Consider the following 20,436-nt stretch of genomic DNA (forward strand, 5'->3'; position numbering starts at 1 on the left):
AAGGGAAGCAGTGGTTGGGAAGGGAGTGAGACAGGGTTGTAGCCTCTCCCCAATGTTATTCAATCTGTATATTGAGCAAGCAGTAAAGGAAATGAAAGAAAAATCCGGAGTAGGTATTAAAATCCATGGAGAAGAAATAAAAACTTTGAGGTTCGCCGATGGCATTGTAATTCTGTCAGAGACAGCAAAGGACTTGGAAGAGCAGTTGAACGGAATGGACAGTGTCTTGAAAGGAGGAGACAAGATGAATATCAACAAAAGCAAAGCGAGGATAATGGAATGTAGTCGAATTAAGTCAGGTGATGCTGAGGGAATTAGATTAGGAAATGAGACACTTAAAGTAGTAAAGGAGTTTTGCTATTTAGGGAGCAAGATAACGGATGATCGTCGAAGTAGAGAGGATAAAAATGTAGACTGGCAATGGCAAGGAAAGCGTTTCTGAAGAAGAGAACTTTGTTAACATTGAGTATAGATTTAAATGTCAGGAAGTCGTTTCTGAAAGTATTTGTATGGAGTGTAGCCATGTATGGAAGTGAAACATGGACAATAAATAGTTTGGACAGGAAGAGAATAGAAGCTTTCGAAAGGTGGTGCTACAGAAGAATGCCGAAGATTAGATGGGTAGATCACATAACTAATGAGGAGGTATTGAATAGAATTGTAGAATTGGGGAGAAGAGGAGTTTGTGGCACAACTTGACGAGAAGAAGGGGCCGGTTGGTAGGACATGTTCTGAGGCACCAAGGGATCACAAATTTAGCATTGGAGGGCAGCATGGAGGGTAAAAATTGTAGAGGGAGACTAAGAGATAAATACACTAAGCAGATTCAGTAGCATGTAGGTTGCAGTAGGTACTGGTAGATGAAGAAACTTGCACAGGATAGGGTAGCATGGAGAGCTGCATCAAACCAGTCTGAGGATTGAAGACCACAACAATAACAACTTACCTGCTCGATTAAGGGATCTGACATTCCACGCTCCGATCCGCAGAACGCCAGTTTTCTTTCTCCTGATAACGACGTCCTCTTGAGTAGTCCCCGCCTGGAGATCCGAATGGGGGACTATTTTACCTCCGTGGAGGGTTGGAGGGGGGGGGGGGGGGAACAGTATAGATCAGCCTCCTCTGGGTCCGCCTGCCTGCCAGTCTTTCTCTCATTTCATCTATATCGGATGCGCCCTCCCTATCTTTGCCCCCCAGTGGTATCAACGGATGCATCAAGTAGCTCATCAGTTGGCCTCACGAGGTTGAGTGCACCCCATATCAGTCCTCCCACCAAGGAAATGTCCCTGTCAGTACTGGAAATTGAACCTGGGTCCTCCGCATTTCAGTCGACTAAGCTTACCATTTGGCTATGGAGGCAGACTACATATTCTATGTATGTGTATTTGAGCTACTTATTTTGTTTGTAGTATGATGGCAAATTCTGTAGCATTGTGAGATGATCCCTGGATGAATGAATAAATAAATCAGTAAACACTTGCACACTTACATAGCTTTACACATTTGGTACACAATATGGTGAAAATCCTGACACATCCCTGAATGTGCTCTCTGGGATGTCTGTCTATGTGTCGTATGGTACAAACAGAATGAATAATGTGTGTACATCAGAAATATTTTTTCATTACAACGATTCATTGAAGTGAATCATGTGAAAGTGACATTGAAAGGGGCTCACAGTTCACACTCCATCAGGGAGATTTCATAGGATTTAGATGTGACCAAGTCCCCTATTAGCAATATTACTGTAAAATGGAAATCATTGAACATGTTCATCACTTTAGTAACCGCAAAAAATTAACCAATGGGTACTGCTGAACTCTAACATGTGCTGTCTGAACCACTTGTCGAACAGTCTTGCCAACTATTGCAAATGATTAAACTCACAGCTCAGGTACAGCAGATAGGCAGCAGCTCATGTACAAAGGAGAGTGAAAATTCTTTATTATCTCGGTTATGTTGTTCCTAAGTAGCATTAATTATGATAATAACACACAATGTTGCTTACAAATACACAAACAATGCTATATTGGTCTATAAGCAGTGGAGAAATGTTTTTATAAAGCAATAGATCATGGTACTTGATGATCACTCAATAGGTTGGTATGGACCTTCTGGATGCCTACTGGATGGTATTTATCTGAATTATTTGTCGTGACAGGGAAATTTCGTAGAGATAAAGGATCAGTTATGCACCATAAAATGGGTTTATGCTTCACTGAAACCTAAGAAAAGCAAAAGAAATAAAGTTTGTGAAACAAGGCTAAAAGCGGTGTTACCTTTAGTTAATAACATTCCAGGACTTATTTTTTTATCTGGACTCTGGTAATTAGATTTTAAATGCTAGCATGTTCCTCACATTGTTAATAAACTTGAAACTGGATCGGTTCTGTGTCAACTTCATAAATGCTCTTGTAGTCAATGATTTTACTGACACCATAATAGAATATTTCATTGAAAGGCTGAAATACAGAACTTCTGAAAATGTTTCCTTGTGGAAAACTGTATTGCAGTTCCTATTTTCAGATGTTACACTAATGCCAAAATGATAGCTACTGAGATAACTGATGACAGGAAGGTAAAGAAAAAAAAATCACTCAGTGGAGGGAAGACAGCTAGACATCATGGTATGCTTGCAAAATTATATGTAGATTTCCAGCAGCATTTCATCATAGATTTATGGCACAGTGAAGGGCTCGAAATGATTGGAAAAAGGCTCAGGACATACTTGTTTTCAGAAAGGTGCTTATATTTCTGATATCAATCTATTGTAGAATTGTGAAATTTGTTTTATGCTTTGCATGTTATGACTTTTACAAGGACTGGAAGTAGACTATCACCAGAAATAAATTGTGCACAAATAGGCAGTAAGACGATCTTTGTTCAGTTGCATGGCCAGTGAGCAATCACGAGAAACAGTAACCACTGTAAAATATGTAGGGCTATGCATCCAAAGCAACTTAAAGTGGAATAAGCACATAAAATTAGTTCTTGGAAAAACAATGCCAAACCAAGATTTGTGCTGAGAATTGTAAGAAAATGTTATTCATCCTTGGATGAAGTAGCTTATGAATCTTTTATTCAGCTAATTCTTGAGTATTTCTTGTCAATCCGGGACCCTCACCAGGCAGAATCAACAGGGGAGATAAAGTCCAAGAGTGAAATGTTTCGTTATGTTGTTTAGTAAGTTTGAGATTATCACACAGATGCTCATAAATCTTCAGTGGCAGACATTATAATAGAGATGTTGTGTATCATGGAGAGGTTTACTATTAAATTGAAGGGTGGCTGTTCCAAGAAGTGTCAGGCAACATATCATTACTTCCTGCCACATACAACTAACAACATGACAATAATGGGAAAAAAAATCAAAGACATTCAAGCTCCAACAGAGGCTTGCCAGCTGTGGTCTTTTGTAGTCAGGTTCAATGATCACCTGCAAAACGTGAGCAGAACAGCAAGTTACATATTTAGTATTTTCTGTGTTTTCTTAGTGGTGCTGGGATGGGCAGGATGTGTGCATGCTCCGCATGGGTGCGGGAGGAGCTGACCACAGTTTTCAAACAGCTGAAGGCAATTTAGCTATGGCCCTCAGGCTTCTGCTTTGGCATTTAGTGGTGGCAGAGCAAGTGGTGTTTTGCATGGGACACCTCAGGTGTGACTTGTTTCACCCACAGGCTCTGCAGCTGAGGCAGCTTCCAGTGGACAAGACACAGGGAATCTGCTATCGCTGCAGGGTAAGAGGCGGGTGGTAACACATTTGTGGTGCTCTAGGTGGAGGGCCAGTGTGGAGGCCACTCCTACTGCAGCATGCTAGGAGGCACACGGAGGAAGGATTTGCTATTTGCTTGGAGCTCCAATGTTAGGCATGTTATGGAGCATCTTAGCAAACTAGTTCAGGACTGGGAAGGAAGCCAGTGTGCACTTAGTATGTATTCCGAGAGGGGCCTCAGTCGAGATATGGAGGAGGTCTTGCCTGCGGCTATCGTCATGCAGGGTGCAATCATCTGCAAGTTGTGGCTCACATCAGCACCAATAACACCTGTCACTTGGGTTCTTAGGACATCCTCAATTCACACAGGTGGCTGGCAGAAGTTATGAAGGCTGCTAGCCTTGCAGACGGGGTGCAAGCAGAGCTCATAATTTGCAGCGTTGTTCTCAGTACTGATCAGGGTCTCAACCAAATGCTTTGTCCACTCTTTGATGGCTGTGGCTGCAGTTTTCTGGACCTGCGTTATCAGGTGGAGATTTGTAGAACTCCCCTAGACAGGTCAAGGGTGTACTACACAAAGGAAGCAGCTGCTCGGGTAGCAGAGTGCTTGTGGAGTGCACATGGAGTTTTTTTAGGTGAAGCATTGGTTTGAAGTAATCTGATGCACACTCACCAGTTGACATGCTGCTAGCGAAATTGGGCTGCATTCAGAGTAAAGACATTTCGACGACCCAAAATATTATCAGTAAATTGTCAAAATATTCATAAGAAAGTTCCTGGTTTTACTGCCCTCCAGGAAACTGGCCACACTCAAATTATTTCTAGGACCAAGAGCTGGCTGAAACCCAAAGTAGAAAGCTCTGAAATATTTAGTGAGTCATGAAATGTATATCAGGAAGACAGATTAGACACCATAGGAGGCAGAGTGTTCATTGCAGCTGACAAATGTATTGTCCCTAATGAGATCAATTTTGAGTGTGACTGTGAATGACATACCGTCATTTGACTGTCACGAACTTCCATGTGGAGGACGTAGTAATAGGAATCCCTGGTATCGAGAAGCAACTGAAAGAGTTGAAAACAAGTAAGTTTCCAGGTCTGTATAGAATACCAATTCAGTTTTACAAAGAGTAGTCTGTGGCATGTGCCACTTTCTTAGATTGCATTTATTGTGAATCTCTCAACTGGCACAAAGTCCCAGATGACTGGGAAAGAGTGCAGGTGACTCTTGTACATAAAAATGGTAAAATAACTGACAGTCAAAATTGCAGACCAGTATTCTTAACATCAGTTTGCTGCAAAATTCTTGAACATATTCTGATTTCAAATATAATAAATTTTGTAGTGATGAAAAAGATTATTCCCAAGAATCAGCACTGTTTTAGAAAGCACTGCTCATGTGAAACTCAGCTTGCCCTTTCATCGCATGATATTTTACAAGCCATGGTTGAAGGGGAACAGGCAGATTCCATATTCCTAGATTTCTGTAAAGAGTTTGATGTGGTGCCCCACTGTAACTGTTAATGAAGGTACGAGCATACAGAGTAGTTTTTCCAGATATGTGAGTAGCTCAAAGCTTATTAAGTAATAGGATGCAGTAGGTTGTCCTCAATGGTGAATGTTCATCAGAGACAAGGGTATCATCATGAATGCCCCAGGGAAGTGGGATAGGGTCATAAATGATCTATGGCTTATTCTTTGTAAACATACATACATTATCTGATGGACAGGGTGAAGAGCAATCTGCTGCTGTTTGCTGATGATGCTGTGGTGTACAGAAAGGTGTTGTCATTGAGTGACTGTAGGAAGAGACAAGATGACTTTGACAACAATTCTGGTTGCTGTGATAATGGCAGCTAACTCTAAATGTAGAAGAATTTATGTTAATTCAGATGTGTTACAATCACATAATGATTGAATACAGTGTTAATAGTATGCTCCTTGACATAACCAGATCAATTAAATATTTAGGTGTAAAATTGTAAAGCAATATGAAATGGAATGAGCCTGTAGAGACTGTAGTGAGAAGGGTGAATGGTCAACTTCAGTTTATTGGGAGAGTTTTAGGAAAGTGTGGTTCATTTGAAAAGGAGACCACATATAGAACACTAGTGCTACTCGTTCTTAGGTACTGCTCAAGTGTTTAGGACCTCCAGCAAGTCAAATTAAAGGAAGATATTGGAGCTGATAGATTTGTTAATGGTGGGTTTTGTCAACATGCAAATATTATGGAGATGTTCCAGGAGCTCAAATGGCACTCCCTGGAAGGGAGGAGGCATTCTTTTTGAGGAATGCTATTGAGAAAATTTAGAGAAATGGTATTTGAAGCCATGTCTCGCCCTGCTCTGCACCATAGCTAAGACTCATAGGAATCTGTGATTAACAGGTCTGAATGGTCCCCTTGTTATTGTCATCAGTGGAAAATCAGGCTTCACTACCACTAAAGACAACACAGGGAGGAGCTACTATTGAGCTGCCAATAGGATCTGGTCTGACAGAGAAATAATGTCAGCAAGTGATAGCCATTCTGTGCCAGTTTTTGGATACATTCAAATCAGGAGTGGAGTAAGGACAGACCAAGTGGCCTATGCTAAAACACCATATCAACACAGGGTCATTCACCAATTAGTCATCACTGATATATAGTGTCGCCAGCTGAACTATGGATAATCTGAGAGGAAGTAGAGAAGATGCTGAGAAGAAGTAGAGAAGATGCTGCAAAATGACATTATTGAATCTGCAGAGAGTCCTTGATCCTCTTCTGTGGTTCTTGTGAAGGAGAAGGATGGCACATGCCATTTCTGCATTGACTGCTGATGACTAGACAAAATCATGAAAAAAGATGTGTACCTGTCTCTGTCCAGTAATACCACATTAGACTACTTGGCAGGAACAAAGTATTTCTCGGGTACGGAAATGCAGGCAGACTGCTGTTGAATTGATGTTGATGAGGCTGACCAGTAAAAGACTGCCTTCATAATTCCTGATGGCCTGTAGGAGTTTGACGTTATGCTGTTTCGATTTTGTATCACTCCAGCCACCTCCAAACATATGACAGACACCCAGTTTGTCTCCTTAAATGGTTGCTGCATCTTTTGTATATGGATTACATTGCTGTTTCTCCAAAGATGTTTGAAGAACATCTAAGCCATTTGAAAATTGTGTTCAGACGGTAAATCTCTACCTGAATCCAAAATTGTGCCTCTTTGTCACCCAAGAAATAAAAATATAGGGGCACCTAGTGAATGGCGATGGAATCGGGCTCAATTCAGAGAAAGTAAGAGCAGTCACAGATTTTCTACCTCCTTGACATATTCATGATGTGACAAATTTTTTTCAGAATGTGCTCATTTTACCATTGATTCGTAAAGGACTTCTGCACCAAGGTACATCCATTGCAAGAACTACTCCAAGGAGAAGCCAAATTATCGTGGAATAAGGCATAAGAAAGATCTTTCCTGGTCCCAACCAAAGAATAATTCCATTTAATTAATGGAGCATTGTACAAGAGGAACCATGAGCCAATGGGATGGAAATGGTTGCTCATCATTCCAGCTCGTCTATGGCTAGCTATCCTGAAATATTTCCACAACACTCCAACATCTGGTTACCTGGGATTTGCAAAGACTCTAGGCAGGCTCAGACACAGGTATCACTGACCAGGTCTTTACTAATCCATTACATACTATGTTAGCCATTGTAAGGAATGCAAGGGATGGAAGCATGTGCCACAGTTACCTCCGGTGTATTTGGTAACAATCTTGCCTGCAGAGCACCGTTCCACCTAACTGGAATCAGTCTCTTAGGGAGGTTTTTCATGTTGACAAATGGGAATCAATGGATAATAGTCTGCACTGACCACTTCGCCCACTGTGCTGTCATTAAAGCTGTGCGAAATAATGAAGCTCTGGAGATGGCAAAGTCTCTTGCAGAAGACATCATTTTGAAGCATGGAGCACCTTGTGTGTCTCTGATCATGGGAAAGTTTTCCAAATGAGACAAGTATCAGAATTTATTTCACTTTGTGACATCACCAACACCAATCACAACCTGCCTGTCATCCACAGCCAAATGGCCTCACACAATGCTTTAATAAGACTGTTGTGGAAAGCTCTTGATGTACATTGATGTTGAACAGAGAGAGTGAGAAGCAATACTATCTCTTGTGACATTTGCATGCAACACAGCGAAATGATACACTACAGGCTTCCCATTATTCTTCCTGCTCCATGATGGCGATGCCAAAATGACAATGAATACACTGCCCCCATTTCAACTTTGCTGGGCTTTTTATGCCTGTTTGTAAAGTAGGACTATCAGAAAGGTTTCTAAAGCACTAGTTTGGGCCATATTGTATCCTTTGTTGCTCGTTGGACATCACATATGACCTCAAGTTGTTATGACCCTTCATTAAGAAGACAAAAGTGCAAAGATTGACGAGTGGACTGAAAACTGTGGGGATCAGATGCGGGGAAGCGAGGGACGTCGAGCATGTATCACGTGTCCCCCGATCAGTCCACTGCTGTGCCCACTCCAGGTACTGCCTGCACTGAGGTTGATTCCTCACCCATGGTTGATTGGGAGATCATTCCGAAGTCTGCTAGGCAGCGAAAAACTTTCCAAGGGACCGATTGTAGGCCTCCCCGGTTCATTTGACGAACAGGTTTCGGCTATTATCTGTGGCTGACAATGTCTCTGAGCTGGATGCAGTTGTCCACCCTGTTCCAGAGGAAGCTCCTCGACCCACAAGGTCTGGGCATTCACAGAGGGTGGGTTTGCTGGTAGTTGTGAGCTCCAATGTGAGGCGCATAATTGGGCCCCTTAGGAACATGGCTGCCAAGGAGGGGAAGGAAGCCAGTGTGCACTCTGAGTGCATACCAGGGGGAGTCATTACAGATGTGAAAGGATGCTTCTGGATGCCATGAAGAGTACAGGGTGCAGCCAACTGCAGGTATGTCACTTTGGATCAGAGGAGATTCTCTCTGGTTTCAGGCGGCTAGTGGAAATGATAAAGACAGCCAGTCTTGCTTGCAAGATTAAGGCGGAGCTCACCATCTGCAGCATTGTCGATAAAACCAACTGTAGTCCTTTGGTGTGGAGCCGAATGGAGGGTCTGAATCAGAGGCTCAGGTGGTTTTGTGACCATGTAGGCTGCAGATTCCTTGACTTGCACCATCGGGTGGTGGGTTTCCGGGGTCCGCTTAATAGGTCAGGAGTCCACTACACACAGGAAGCAGCTACATGGGTAGCGGGTGCTGTGTGGAAGGAACTCGGCGGTTTTTTAGGTTAGAGGGTCTCAGGGAACCACAGAAAGGGCATCTGTCTAAAAGGGGACAGGTAAAACACAGTAAGTTAGTTGCAGAAACGATCAGTATTGTAGTTGTAAATTGTCATAGCTGTGTTGGGAAAGAACCAGAGCTCCAAGCCATAATAGAAAGCACTGAAGCTCAAATAGTTATAGGTACAGGAAGCTGGCTAAAGCTGGAAATAAGTTCAGCTGACATTTTTTCACTAGAACTAACAGTGTTCAGAAAAGATAGATAAAATACAGTTGGTGGTGGAGTATTTATTGCTGTCAGAAGTAGTTTGCCTCATACCGAAATTGAAGTAGATAGCTCCTGTGAAATAGTATGGGTAGAGGCTATACTTGAAAATCGGACTAAACTATTAATTTTATCGACCCCCTGACTCAGAAGATTTAGTTGCTGAACAGTTCAAAGAAAACTTGAGTCTCATTTCAAATAGGTACCCCACTCATACAGTTATAGTCGGTGGTGACTTCAATCTACCCTTGATATGCTGGAAAAATTATATGTTTAAAGCTGGCGGCAGGCATAAAACATCATCCAAAATTGTGCTGAATGCTTTCTTAGAAAATTATTTTGAACAATTAGTTCATGAACCCACTCAAAGCATAAATGATTTTGAAAGCATACTTGACCTCTTAGCAACAAATAATCCTGGACAAATAGTGAGTATTGTGATGAATACAGGGATTAGTAACCACGAGGCAGTTGCTGCTAGGCTGAATGCTGTAATACCTACAATCAAAAAGAAACACAAAGTATATCTATTTAAAAAAGCTGACAAAAATGCTCTTAATGCCATTTTAAGAGACAGTCTTCACCCCTTCCAGTCTGGTCATGTAAGCATAGAAAAGTTGTGGAATTATTTCAAAGAAATAGTATTGACAGCAGTTGAGAGATATATACCACATAAATTAATAAGTGATGGTACTGATCCCCCATGGTACACAAAACGGGTCAGATCGCTGTTGCAGAAGCAGTGAAAAAAGGATGCCAAATTTAAAAGAATGCAAAATCCCCAAGACTGGCAAAATTTAACAGAAGTTTGAAATATAGTATGTACTTCAACATGAGATGCTTTTAATAATTTCCATAATGAAACTCTGTCTCAAAACCTGGCAGAAAACCCAAAGAGATTCTGGTCATACATAAAGCGCACCAGGGGCAAGGCGCAATCAATAGCACCAGTGTGCGATAACAAAAGTGAAGTCACTGATGACAGTGCCGCTGCAGCAGAGTTATTAAACATGGTTTCCCGAAACTCCTTCACCAAAGAAGACAAAGTAAATATTCCTGAATTCCAATCAAGAACAACTGCCAAAATGAGAAACACAGAAGTAGATATCATCAGTGTCGCAAAGCAACTTAAATCACTTAATAAATGCAAGGCTTCTGGTCCAGATTATATACCAGTCAGGTTCCTCTCAGAGTATGTTGATACAATAGCTACATGTTTGGCAATTATATACAACCACTCGCTCACAGGAAGATCCATATCTAAAGACTGGAAAATTGCTCAAGTCACACCAATACCCAAAAAGGGAAGTAGGAGTAAGCTGTTGAATTACAGGCTTATATCACTAACATTGATTTGCAGCAGGGTTTTGGAACATATACTATATTCAAACATTATGAAGTATATCAAAGAAAACGATTTATTGACACAGAGTCAGCACAGATTCAGAAAATATCATTCTTGCGAAACACAACTAGCTCTTTATACTCATGAAGTAATGAGTGCTATCAACAGGGGGTGTCAAATTGATTCCATATTTTTAGATTTCCAGAAGGATTTCGACACCGTTCCTCACAAGCATCTTCTAACCAAACCGTGCGCCTACGGACTATCGCCTCAGTTGTGTGACTGGATTTGTGATTTCCTGTCAGAAAGGTCACAGTTTGTAATAATAGATGGAAAGTCATTGAGTAAAGCAGAAGTAATATCCAGCATTCCCCAAGGAACTGCTATAGGCCCTATGTTATTTCTGACCTATATTAATGATATAGGAGACAATGTTAGTAGCCATCTTAGATTGTTTGCAGATGATGCTGTCATTTACCGTCTTGTAAAGTCATCGGATGTCCAAAACGAATTGCAAAATGATTTAAATGAGATATCTGTGTGGTGTGAGAAGTGGCAGTTGACCCTGAATAAAGAAAATGTGAAGTTATTCACATAAGTACTAAAAGAAATCCACCAAATTTCGATAACGCGATAAGTCACACAAGTGTGAAGGCTGTAAATTCAACGAAATACTTAGGGATTACAGTTACAAATAACCTAAATTGGAACAATCATATAGATAATTTTGTGGGTAGAGTAAACCAAAGAAGGCGATTCATTGGCAGAACACTTAGGTGCAACAGGTCTACTAGAGAGACTGCTTACACCACGCTTGTACACCCTATTCTGGAATATTGCTGTGCAGTGTGGGATCCACATCAGGTGGGACTGACAGATGACATTGAAAAAGTGCAAAGAAGGGCAGCGTGTTTTGTATTATCACAAAATAGGGGAGATAGTGCCACAGACATGATATGTGAATTGGAGTGGCAATCATTAAAACAAAGGTGTTTTTCGTGGTGACGGGATCTTCTCATGAAATTTCAATCACCAGTTTTCTCCTCTGATTGTGAAAACATTGTGTTGGCACCCACCTAAATAGGGAGAAATGATCATCATGATAAAATAAGAGAAATCAGGGCTCACACAGAAAAATGTAAGTGCTTGTTTTTGCTGCATGCCATTTGAGAGTGGAATGGTAGAGAGACAGCTTGAAGGTGGTTCATTGAACCCTCTGCCAAGCACTTTATTGTGAATAACAGAGTAATTATGTAATCATGTAGATGTAGATGAAATTCAAGAAAACTTAAGACTCACTTGGGCAGTCATGAAACTTTGATGGGAGGGGCTACCTTTGGTGGTCGTCAGAGTGCAGAGGATGTAACAACATGATCAGAATGCAAGGATCTGCCAGTGCCATTATACAGAGGGCCATTGACAAAATCGAGATCCAGGGTGCTCTAGCCGGCTGCAGTGAGAACTTCTGAAGCAGCGTCTACACAAGAGAGTAATGTCGTAAGCCGTGGTGCAAGTACAGTAACCACTATCTTTTTGTTAGTTTTATCTGTAAGTTGTCATAATTATGGTGTTTTTATCCCAGGGGCTGTTTGATCATTTTGCCAAGAGAGATTCTACGAAAAGGATTGGTAAATTAGATTTTTGAAATGTCTTCTAGGATGGGGTAGTTGCATTTTCAGTTCTGTTCCGTCCTGCAGTGAATTTTCAGTCTGTTGGAAAAATATTATTATTATTATTACTATTATTATTATTATTGTAAACTCTGTTGAAACCACCAATCATTAGCAGACAGAGGAGAAGCAAGGCTCATTCACTATTTTTCTGCCGGATCTTCCTTGTTGGTCATGACTGGAATGGCCTGACATTCTTTTTGTTTGTTATAGCCTTTTGTTCTGTCCATTTTATGCGGATTTTGCAGGTATATTTGCGCAGGTTTTGACCATAAAAATTGTTTATACCCTGTGTGCTGTTTGTGTACTCTTCTTATTTTTCAGGCCAAGGCACAGGGAGAGGTGAAAGCAAACTACACTGCATTCCAGAAATGCCATAGTGAGCATATCATAGTAAATAGAATAATCTTCATATTTCTTTTGTAGTGCAGCCGATTGTAGACTAGAACATGCATTTTGTGCCTTAGGCTAAAACCCAACAAAGGCTAAAACTAAACTGTCACACAAAGGATTGTGAAAATGATGAAGACTGTCATAAAGATGAATAAACATTAGAATAACATTTGGAGTTCACCCAGTAACACATTTCTAATCTGTTAAATGACTTTGGTTATTTGTGACTCCTTTTTATATAAAATGCATGTAGATGAGAAAGAAAATTTTTTATGCTTCCTCATTCCTCAGAACTGTAAAATAGATATGTTGAATTACAGAAAAAAGAGAGAAGCAGAAGCAAGATAACGAGCTGAAAGCAAAAGATCATCAGTGGTCTCAACCTGAATGTTATGAAGATCCAGAGAAGGTCAAACAGTAAGATATATTTGATCTGTAAATAAAATAATGGAACAATATTCTAATTCATTACTATTGCATTTATTTTTAAATGGTAATAATTTTCTTTAAATTCTATAAATTATTAATTCTATAAAACCACTTACACCAGTAAATATGACAAGTCTGTGAAAAATTCATTTCTTTACTTGGTGAGCTGTACAATATTCTGGTTTTCGGATTTGGATATTCATCTCTAGATGATCAAGAAATATATGTTTCTTGAAGATGAAGATGTCTTAAACTAGATGTAACTTAGGTGTAATACACTGTTTTTATGGTAGCCAGAGAAGCAAATAGAACAGATTTAGGCAGACATTTAGATTCAGAGGCCATGAAACTCTAATATAACTAGTGCACAAATGAGATGAGTTCTGTATCGTAAAAATGCAAGTACAAATGAAAGTATGTTCACTTAATGATTGTTTCATCTCAGTTACTGATACCATAAGAGTTTTCCTACTAACATTTTATAAACTAAACGAAACTCTGCCCGAACAGGCCTGAAGGCCCAACGGTACTGGCCGACCGCTGTGTCATCCTCAGCTCTCAGGCATCACTGGATGCGGATATGGAGGGGCATGTGGTCAGACACCACTCTCCTGCCATATGTCAGTTCATGAGACCAACTAACATTTTATGTTGTACACAATAAAAGGCCTTTTCTGGCCAGGAAAGATGCTAAATAGTCATTCGTAAGGTTTATCTTTATAAATGTTCATTTACCTTTAATCCTTCCATTATTTACAAATAACATTAACAAGGTGTGTGATTGAGATGAAATGTATTCCATTTATTTTACACTCATGCTCATAAATGAAGGATAATGCTGATACATGGTGAAACAAAGCTCTGGTGGGCAGTTTGCGGGTTTAAATCACCTCAGGGTATGACCATGCAGTGTATTTGACCTGCGGTCGTCGCACGGAGGTGCTGGCAGCAGTCCACATATGCAGAGGTGTGTTGGTGCACATCAGAGTATGGTGCAGCGAGTAAATGTGCAGAAGTTTTCAGACATGCTAATGATGACTGTGTGTTGAAAATGACTAAAAGAACACATATTGATGACGTTGTGAGGGGTAGAATACTAGGGTAACTGGAAGCTAGTCAAACACAGCAGGTCGTAGCACGAGCCCTCTGTATGCCACAAAGTGTGATCTCAAGATTATGGCTACGATCCCAGCAGACAGGAAATGTGTCCAGGTGCTACAGTACAGGACGTCCACAGTGTACAACACCACAAGAAAGCCGATATCTCACCATCAGTGCCCGCAGACAGCCACGGAGTACTGCAGGTAGCCTTGCTCAGGACCTTACCGCAGCCACTGGAACAGTTGTCTCCAGACACACAGTCTACAGATGACTTAACAGACATGGTTTTTTTCGCCTGGGGACCTGCAAGGTGCATTCCACTGACCCCTGGTCACAGGAGAGCCTGTAAAGCCTTGTGTCAGGAACACAGTACATGGTCATTGGAACAGCAGTCCCAGGTTATGTTCACAGACGAGTCCAGGTATAGTCTGAACAGTGATTCTCGCAGGGTTTTCACCTGGCGTAAACCAGGAACCAGATACCAACCCTTTAATGTCCTTGAATGGGACCTGTATGGAGGTCGTGGTTTGATGGTGTGGGGTGGGATTATGATTGGTCATGTACACCCCTGCATGTCTTTGACAGAGGAACTGTAACAGGTCAGGTGTATTGGGACGTCATTTTGCACCAGTATGTCTGCCTTTTCAGGGGTGCAGTGGGTCCCACCTTCCTCCTGATGGATGATAACATATGGCCCCACTGAGCTGCCATCATGGAGGAGTACCTTGAAACAGAAGATGTCAGGTGAATGGGGTGGCCTGCCTGTTCTCCAGAGCTAAACCCCATCGAGCACATCTGGGATGCTCTCAGTCGACATATCTCTGCACGTCTTCAAACTCCTAGGACGCTTCAGGAGCTCTGACAGGCACTGGTGCAAGAATGGGTGGCTATACCCCAGCAGTTGCTCGACCATCTGATCCAGTGTAAGCCAACTTGTTGTGCAGCCTGTGTACGTGTGCATGGTGATCATATCCCATATTGATGTCAGGGTACATGTGCAGGAAACGTGGCGTTTTGTAGCACATATATTTCGGGATGGTTTTCTCAACTTATCACCAATACCATGGACTAACAGATCTGTGTTGTGTGTATTTCTTTTGTGCCTATGCTATTAGCGCCAGTTTTGTGTAGTGCCACATTCTGCAATTATCCTTAATTTATGAGCATGAGTGTATTTACTTACTCTTTGCCTGTTAACACTAATTGACATTTACCAGGTGAAAATATGAGATACGTTTATTTATTTATTTATTTATTTTATGTCCACTGGTGTATGTACAATGCAGGGTACTGTATGATATTGCACATCTTAAAGCTAAGGCTACACTTCACATTCTCTTCCATGGGTTATGGTTAAATAAATTCATGCACAAATAATATAACTTCTAAGATTTTCGTATTTAATTTATAAAGTGCGGATTAAAAGATTTATTACTGTTACAAGTTCTCAAAACATTCTCTTGCCATATAGATGGAACGATGACCTTGATTTATATTAAACTTTTTAATATCGGTTTTTGATTTCATAGTACTTGGAAGCTTCTTGTACTGTTTTATCCCCATGTGATAGGCTTTTGGCCATTGTGCTGAGTCTGGCCTGTCTGGTTGGTTAGTCTGCCTGTTTAGATTAAAATCAACAACCAACAATTGCCATACGTTTCAAAGATCAAAAGCAACTTTATTCTCCCAGTCAACAAGCTGCTACAGTACACCATGAAAGTATGATGAACCAGAGAGAGAGAGAATAAGCTTAATGTGATTTTGTCAAAAACTAACATTTTGAGCACATGGCTGTGTTCAAAATACAGGTTGACCCTTACATACCTCATGATGAAACTTCTTAGTGTGTGAGTGGTGCTTTACATTATGTGTGTGTGTGTGTGTGTGTGTGTGTGTATATATATATATATATATATATATATATATATATATATATATATATATATATATATATATAAATACAAAGATGAGGTGACTTACCGAACAAAAACGCTGGCAGGTCGATAGACACACAAACAAACACAAACATACACACAAAATTCAAGCTTTCGCAACAAATTGTTGCCTCATCAGGAAAGAGGGAAGGAGAGGGGAAGACGAAAGGAAGTGGGTTTTAAAGGAGAGGGTAAGGAGTCATTCCAATCCCGGGAGCGGAAAGACTTACCTTAGGGGGATACCTGTCCTTTTTTCCCCCTAAGGTAAGTCTTTCCGCTCCCGGGATTGGAATGACTCCTTACCCTCTCCTTTAAAACCCACTTCCTTTCGTCTTCCCCTCTCCTTCCCTCTTTCCTGATGAGGCAACAATTTGTTGCGAAAGCTTGAATTTTGTGTGTATGTTTGTGTTTGTTTGTGTGTCTATCGACCTGCCAGCGTTTTTGTTCGGTAAGTCACCTCATCTTTGTATTTATATATAATTTTTCCCACGTGGAATGTTTCCTTCCATTATATATATATATATATATATATATATATATATATATATATATAATAGAGGGAAACATTCCACGTGGGAAAAATATATCTAAAAAGAAAGATGATGAAACTTACCAAACAAAAGCGCTGGCAGGTCGATAGACACACAAACAAACACAAACATACACACAAAATTCTAGCTTTCGCAACCAATGGTTGCCTCGTCAGGAAAGAGGGAAGGAGAAGGAAAAAATGGTAAGTTTCATCATCTTTCTTTATATATATATATATATATATATATATATATATATATATATATATATATATATATATATATATATATATATATATATATGTGTGGATGGATATGTGTGTGTGTGCGAGTGTATACCTGTCCTTTTTTCCCCCTAAGGTAAGTCTTTCCGCTCCCGGGATTGGAATGACTCCTTACCCTCTCCCTTAAAACCCATATCCTTTTGTCTTTCCTTCTCCTTCCCTCTTTCCTGACGAGGCAACCATTGGTTGCGAAAGCTAGAATTTTGTGTGTATGTTTGTGTTTGTGTGTCTATCGACCTGCCAGCGCTTTTGTTTGGTAAGTTTCATCATCTTTCTTTTTTTTTATATATATATATATATATATATATTTTTTGGTGACTTACCGAACAAAAGCGCTGGCAGGTCGATAGACACACAAACAAACACAAACACACACACAAAATTCAAGCTTTCGCAACAAACTGTTGCCTCATCAGGAAAGAGGTAAGGAGAGGGGAAGACGAAAGGAAGTGGGTTTTTTTCCCACGTGGAATTTTTCCCACGTGGAATGTTTCCTTCCATTATATATATATATATATATATATATATATATATATATATATATATATATATATACACACACACACACAAAAAGTGCATTATACAGTGTTTGCTGCTGCAAGATGATGAGCAAACTGCACTGGAATATAATGGTGCGGATTCTTCATCAGCACTATCACCCCAAGGAAGTTTCGTCACGTGGGAAAACAAAAAATGAAATCTAATTTAAAACATGAACTAGCCATCTCAAGATGAACCTTCAGTTTGAAACTGGTAATTGCGCTGTTTAAATAAATAAATAGTATTGTAAAAAGTGGCTGGTTGCTGTAATCTTCTGAGTAAGAGTCAGCCTATAGAATAAGCTTAACTGTTTGTCTGTAACTAACTAAGCTATGCAAAGAGAAAACCTAAATGACAGTTTTTTAACAATAGAGACACAAAGAGATAACATAACAAGTGTATTGCAAAACACAAAGAATAAACAAGTGTGGCACTGATGGGTCCTGGTGACCAGCGCAGGAACTGTATTGCCAGCACGAAATCAAACTCTTGTGGCACAACATGTGCATCAAACACTCATGCACTACACTACACAGAATTGCACTGGTTGTTGCAGGCTCCTTTTTGACTTCTGTTAACATTTGTATGCATAATGTGAGGATTCACTTTCTGTGTTGTGCAGTGATTGTGAATAACTAAAATTTTTACATGTTTTCCTTACTAATTTCATGTTCCTTGATGAACTTTAATGTTTACAAGTGCACATACAGTGCAATGATGTACATTTAATTCATTAGCAAAGGTCTGCATGCAAATTTAATGCTTTTTCCAGTCATGATTCTGATAGCTCTCTCTTGTATTCTGAAAGTATTCATTGCTGTAGGATAGTTACTCCAGAATATCGGACCAGATGTGAATGAAACTATGCATCACATTTACCAGCAGATTTTAATATAAACACTGCAAATGACAATAAAGAATCAACAACATTTATTGACTCAATTAAAAAGTCTGGTTTTAAACTAAATTTTTTGGAGTTCACCAGAGAAAATATTCACTCAGCAACATGCATCAACAACATTGTATCAAATTACTACTTTGATAATGTACATAAATTCTGTGTAGACTTAGGACTTTCTGATCACTCAGCCTTATTTGTCTCACTGCCAAAAACTGATAAACATAATATATGAAAAACATATATCAAAAGAAGTTTCAATAAAACAAATATTGAAATATTCTGTGAGAAACTAAGTAAAGTGGTGTTTTGGGGATGGTGACTCAATAAATGAAAACTTTAGTACATTCTTAAACAGTTTTCTTGAAGTATTTAATGAAACTTTCCCACAAAGATCATACTGTAACAAAACATCAAGCAGGATAAGATGGATCACACCAGGAATAAAAATATTGAGTGAGAGGAAAAGGAAGCTACACAATCAACTGAACTACAACAAAGATCCTGATTTTGTAAAACTTGTTAGAAATTATAAAACTATTTTTAAAAAAGTTGTGAAAGCTGCAAAACAAATGGCAAATAACAAAATCATTCTAGGGCAGAAAAATAAAACAAGAGCAGTGTGGCCTGTAGTTAAGTATGAATTAGGTGTCTGAAATCATAAACAAGACATTTCAGAAATCAAACTTAAGGAAAAATTGGTTGTAAATCCAGCTCAAATACCTGAGTGATTCAATGAGTACTTCATAAAAGTAGCAAAATCTAATTTAGACATAGCAAAGTATGAGCAGAAAGTAAATAGTTTTGGGTTAAAAGGCAATACCATTGAATGTCCCAACAAATTCAACACAGTCTCAGCAAAATTTGTTGAAAATGTCATACTCTCCTTAAAAGACAAACACTCTGCTAGCTGGGATGGGACACCCATCAAAATATTTAAAAAAGTTTACAACATAATAGCTCATCCTCTCTCTCTCATAATAAACAAATCCTTTGAAGAGGGTTATTTCCCTGATCTCATGAAATATGTGGAAGTAAAACTATTGTTTAAAAAAGGTTCAAAAGATGATATGGGAAATTATCACCCCATCTCTATACTCCCTGTTACATAAAAAAGATTTGAAAAAAATGCTGCTTTACAGAAACAAAGCTTCATCACACAGAAAGATATAATTTCACATAACCAATTTGGCTTCCAACAAGGCAACAACACAGTAGATGCGATAAATGAGTTTATCGAAAAAATTACTTGATCTCTAGATAGGAAAGCTGTCGCAGGAATATTCTGAGATCTTACAAAAGCATTCGACTCTGTAAACCATGCCCTAATCCTTTTCAAACTCAACAGGTATGGAATAAGGGATATTGCTTTGCAATGGTTTGAAACATAGCTCTTGGAGAGGAAACAAAGGGTAGTAATCACATCAAATGGAGCAGATCACTTCCCCGAGTGGAAAACTGTCACAAGGTGTTCCTCAAGACTCCATTCTTGGACCCATTTTATTCCTGTTCTATGTAAATGACTTGCCCATCAATATAAATACTCATTTAACTTTTTTGCAGATGATACTTCTGCCCTAAATGAAAATGAAAATTCTGTCAATATACCACAGAGTGTCATGAATACACTAAGTAACCTGGAAACATGGTTCAGTCAAAATGGCTTAAGGCTAAACATTTCAGAAACCCACATGATGAGTTTTAAAACCAAACATTCAAAAAATGAAGAAATCTGTGTCACTCACAACAATCAAAAAATGGAAGAGCTTGACTCAGTCAAGTTCCTGGGAATAAACTTAGACAGAGTTGGAATTCTCATATAGAATATCTAGCAAATAAATTAAACAGCCTTGCATTTGCAATGGAAATTTTAGCCTGTGCCACTGATATGGCCACCAGGAAAATAGCATATTATAGCTCCTTTGAATCGTTTATTTGATGTGGCATAATTTTCTGAGGAAACTCAGGAAATGTTACACGAATTTTAAAGTTGCAAAAAAGGATCATTTGCAACATGTGCTCTGCACAGCCGAGGGCATCATGTCGACCATTATTTA

At 39.6% G+C, this 20,436-nt stretch overlaps 1 protein-coding gene across 1 annotated transcript in view; it reads left to right on the top strand.

Annotated features, from left to right (window-relative positions):
- Positions 1-20,436, top strand: part of LOC124789345 (dynein axonemal assembly factor 11) — a 230,272-nt gene that overhangs the window by 124,566 nt on the left and 85,270 nt on the right. Inside the window, exon 5 of the mRNA XM_047256670.1 lies at positions 12,984-13,080. Within this exon, the coding sequence (XP_047112626.1) occupies positions 12,984-13,080 (97 nt within the window). The remainder of the gene's footprint in view (positions 1-12,983; positions 13,081-20,436) is intronic.

The sequence above is a fragment of the Schistocerca piceifrons genome, chromosome 3 (assembly GCF_021461385.2).
Source record: "Schistocerca piceifrons isolate TAMUIC-IGC-003096 chromosome 3, iqSchPice1.1, whole genome shotgun sequence".
Taxonomy (NCBI): Eukaryota; Metazoa; Arthropoda; class Insecta; order Orthoptera; family Acrididae; genus Schistocerca; species Schistocerca piceifrons.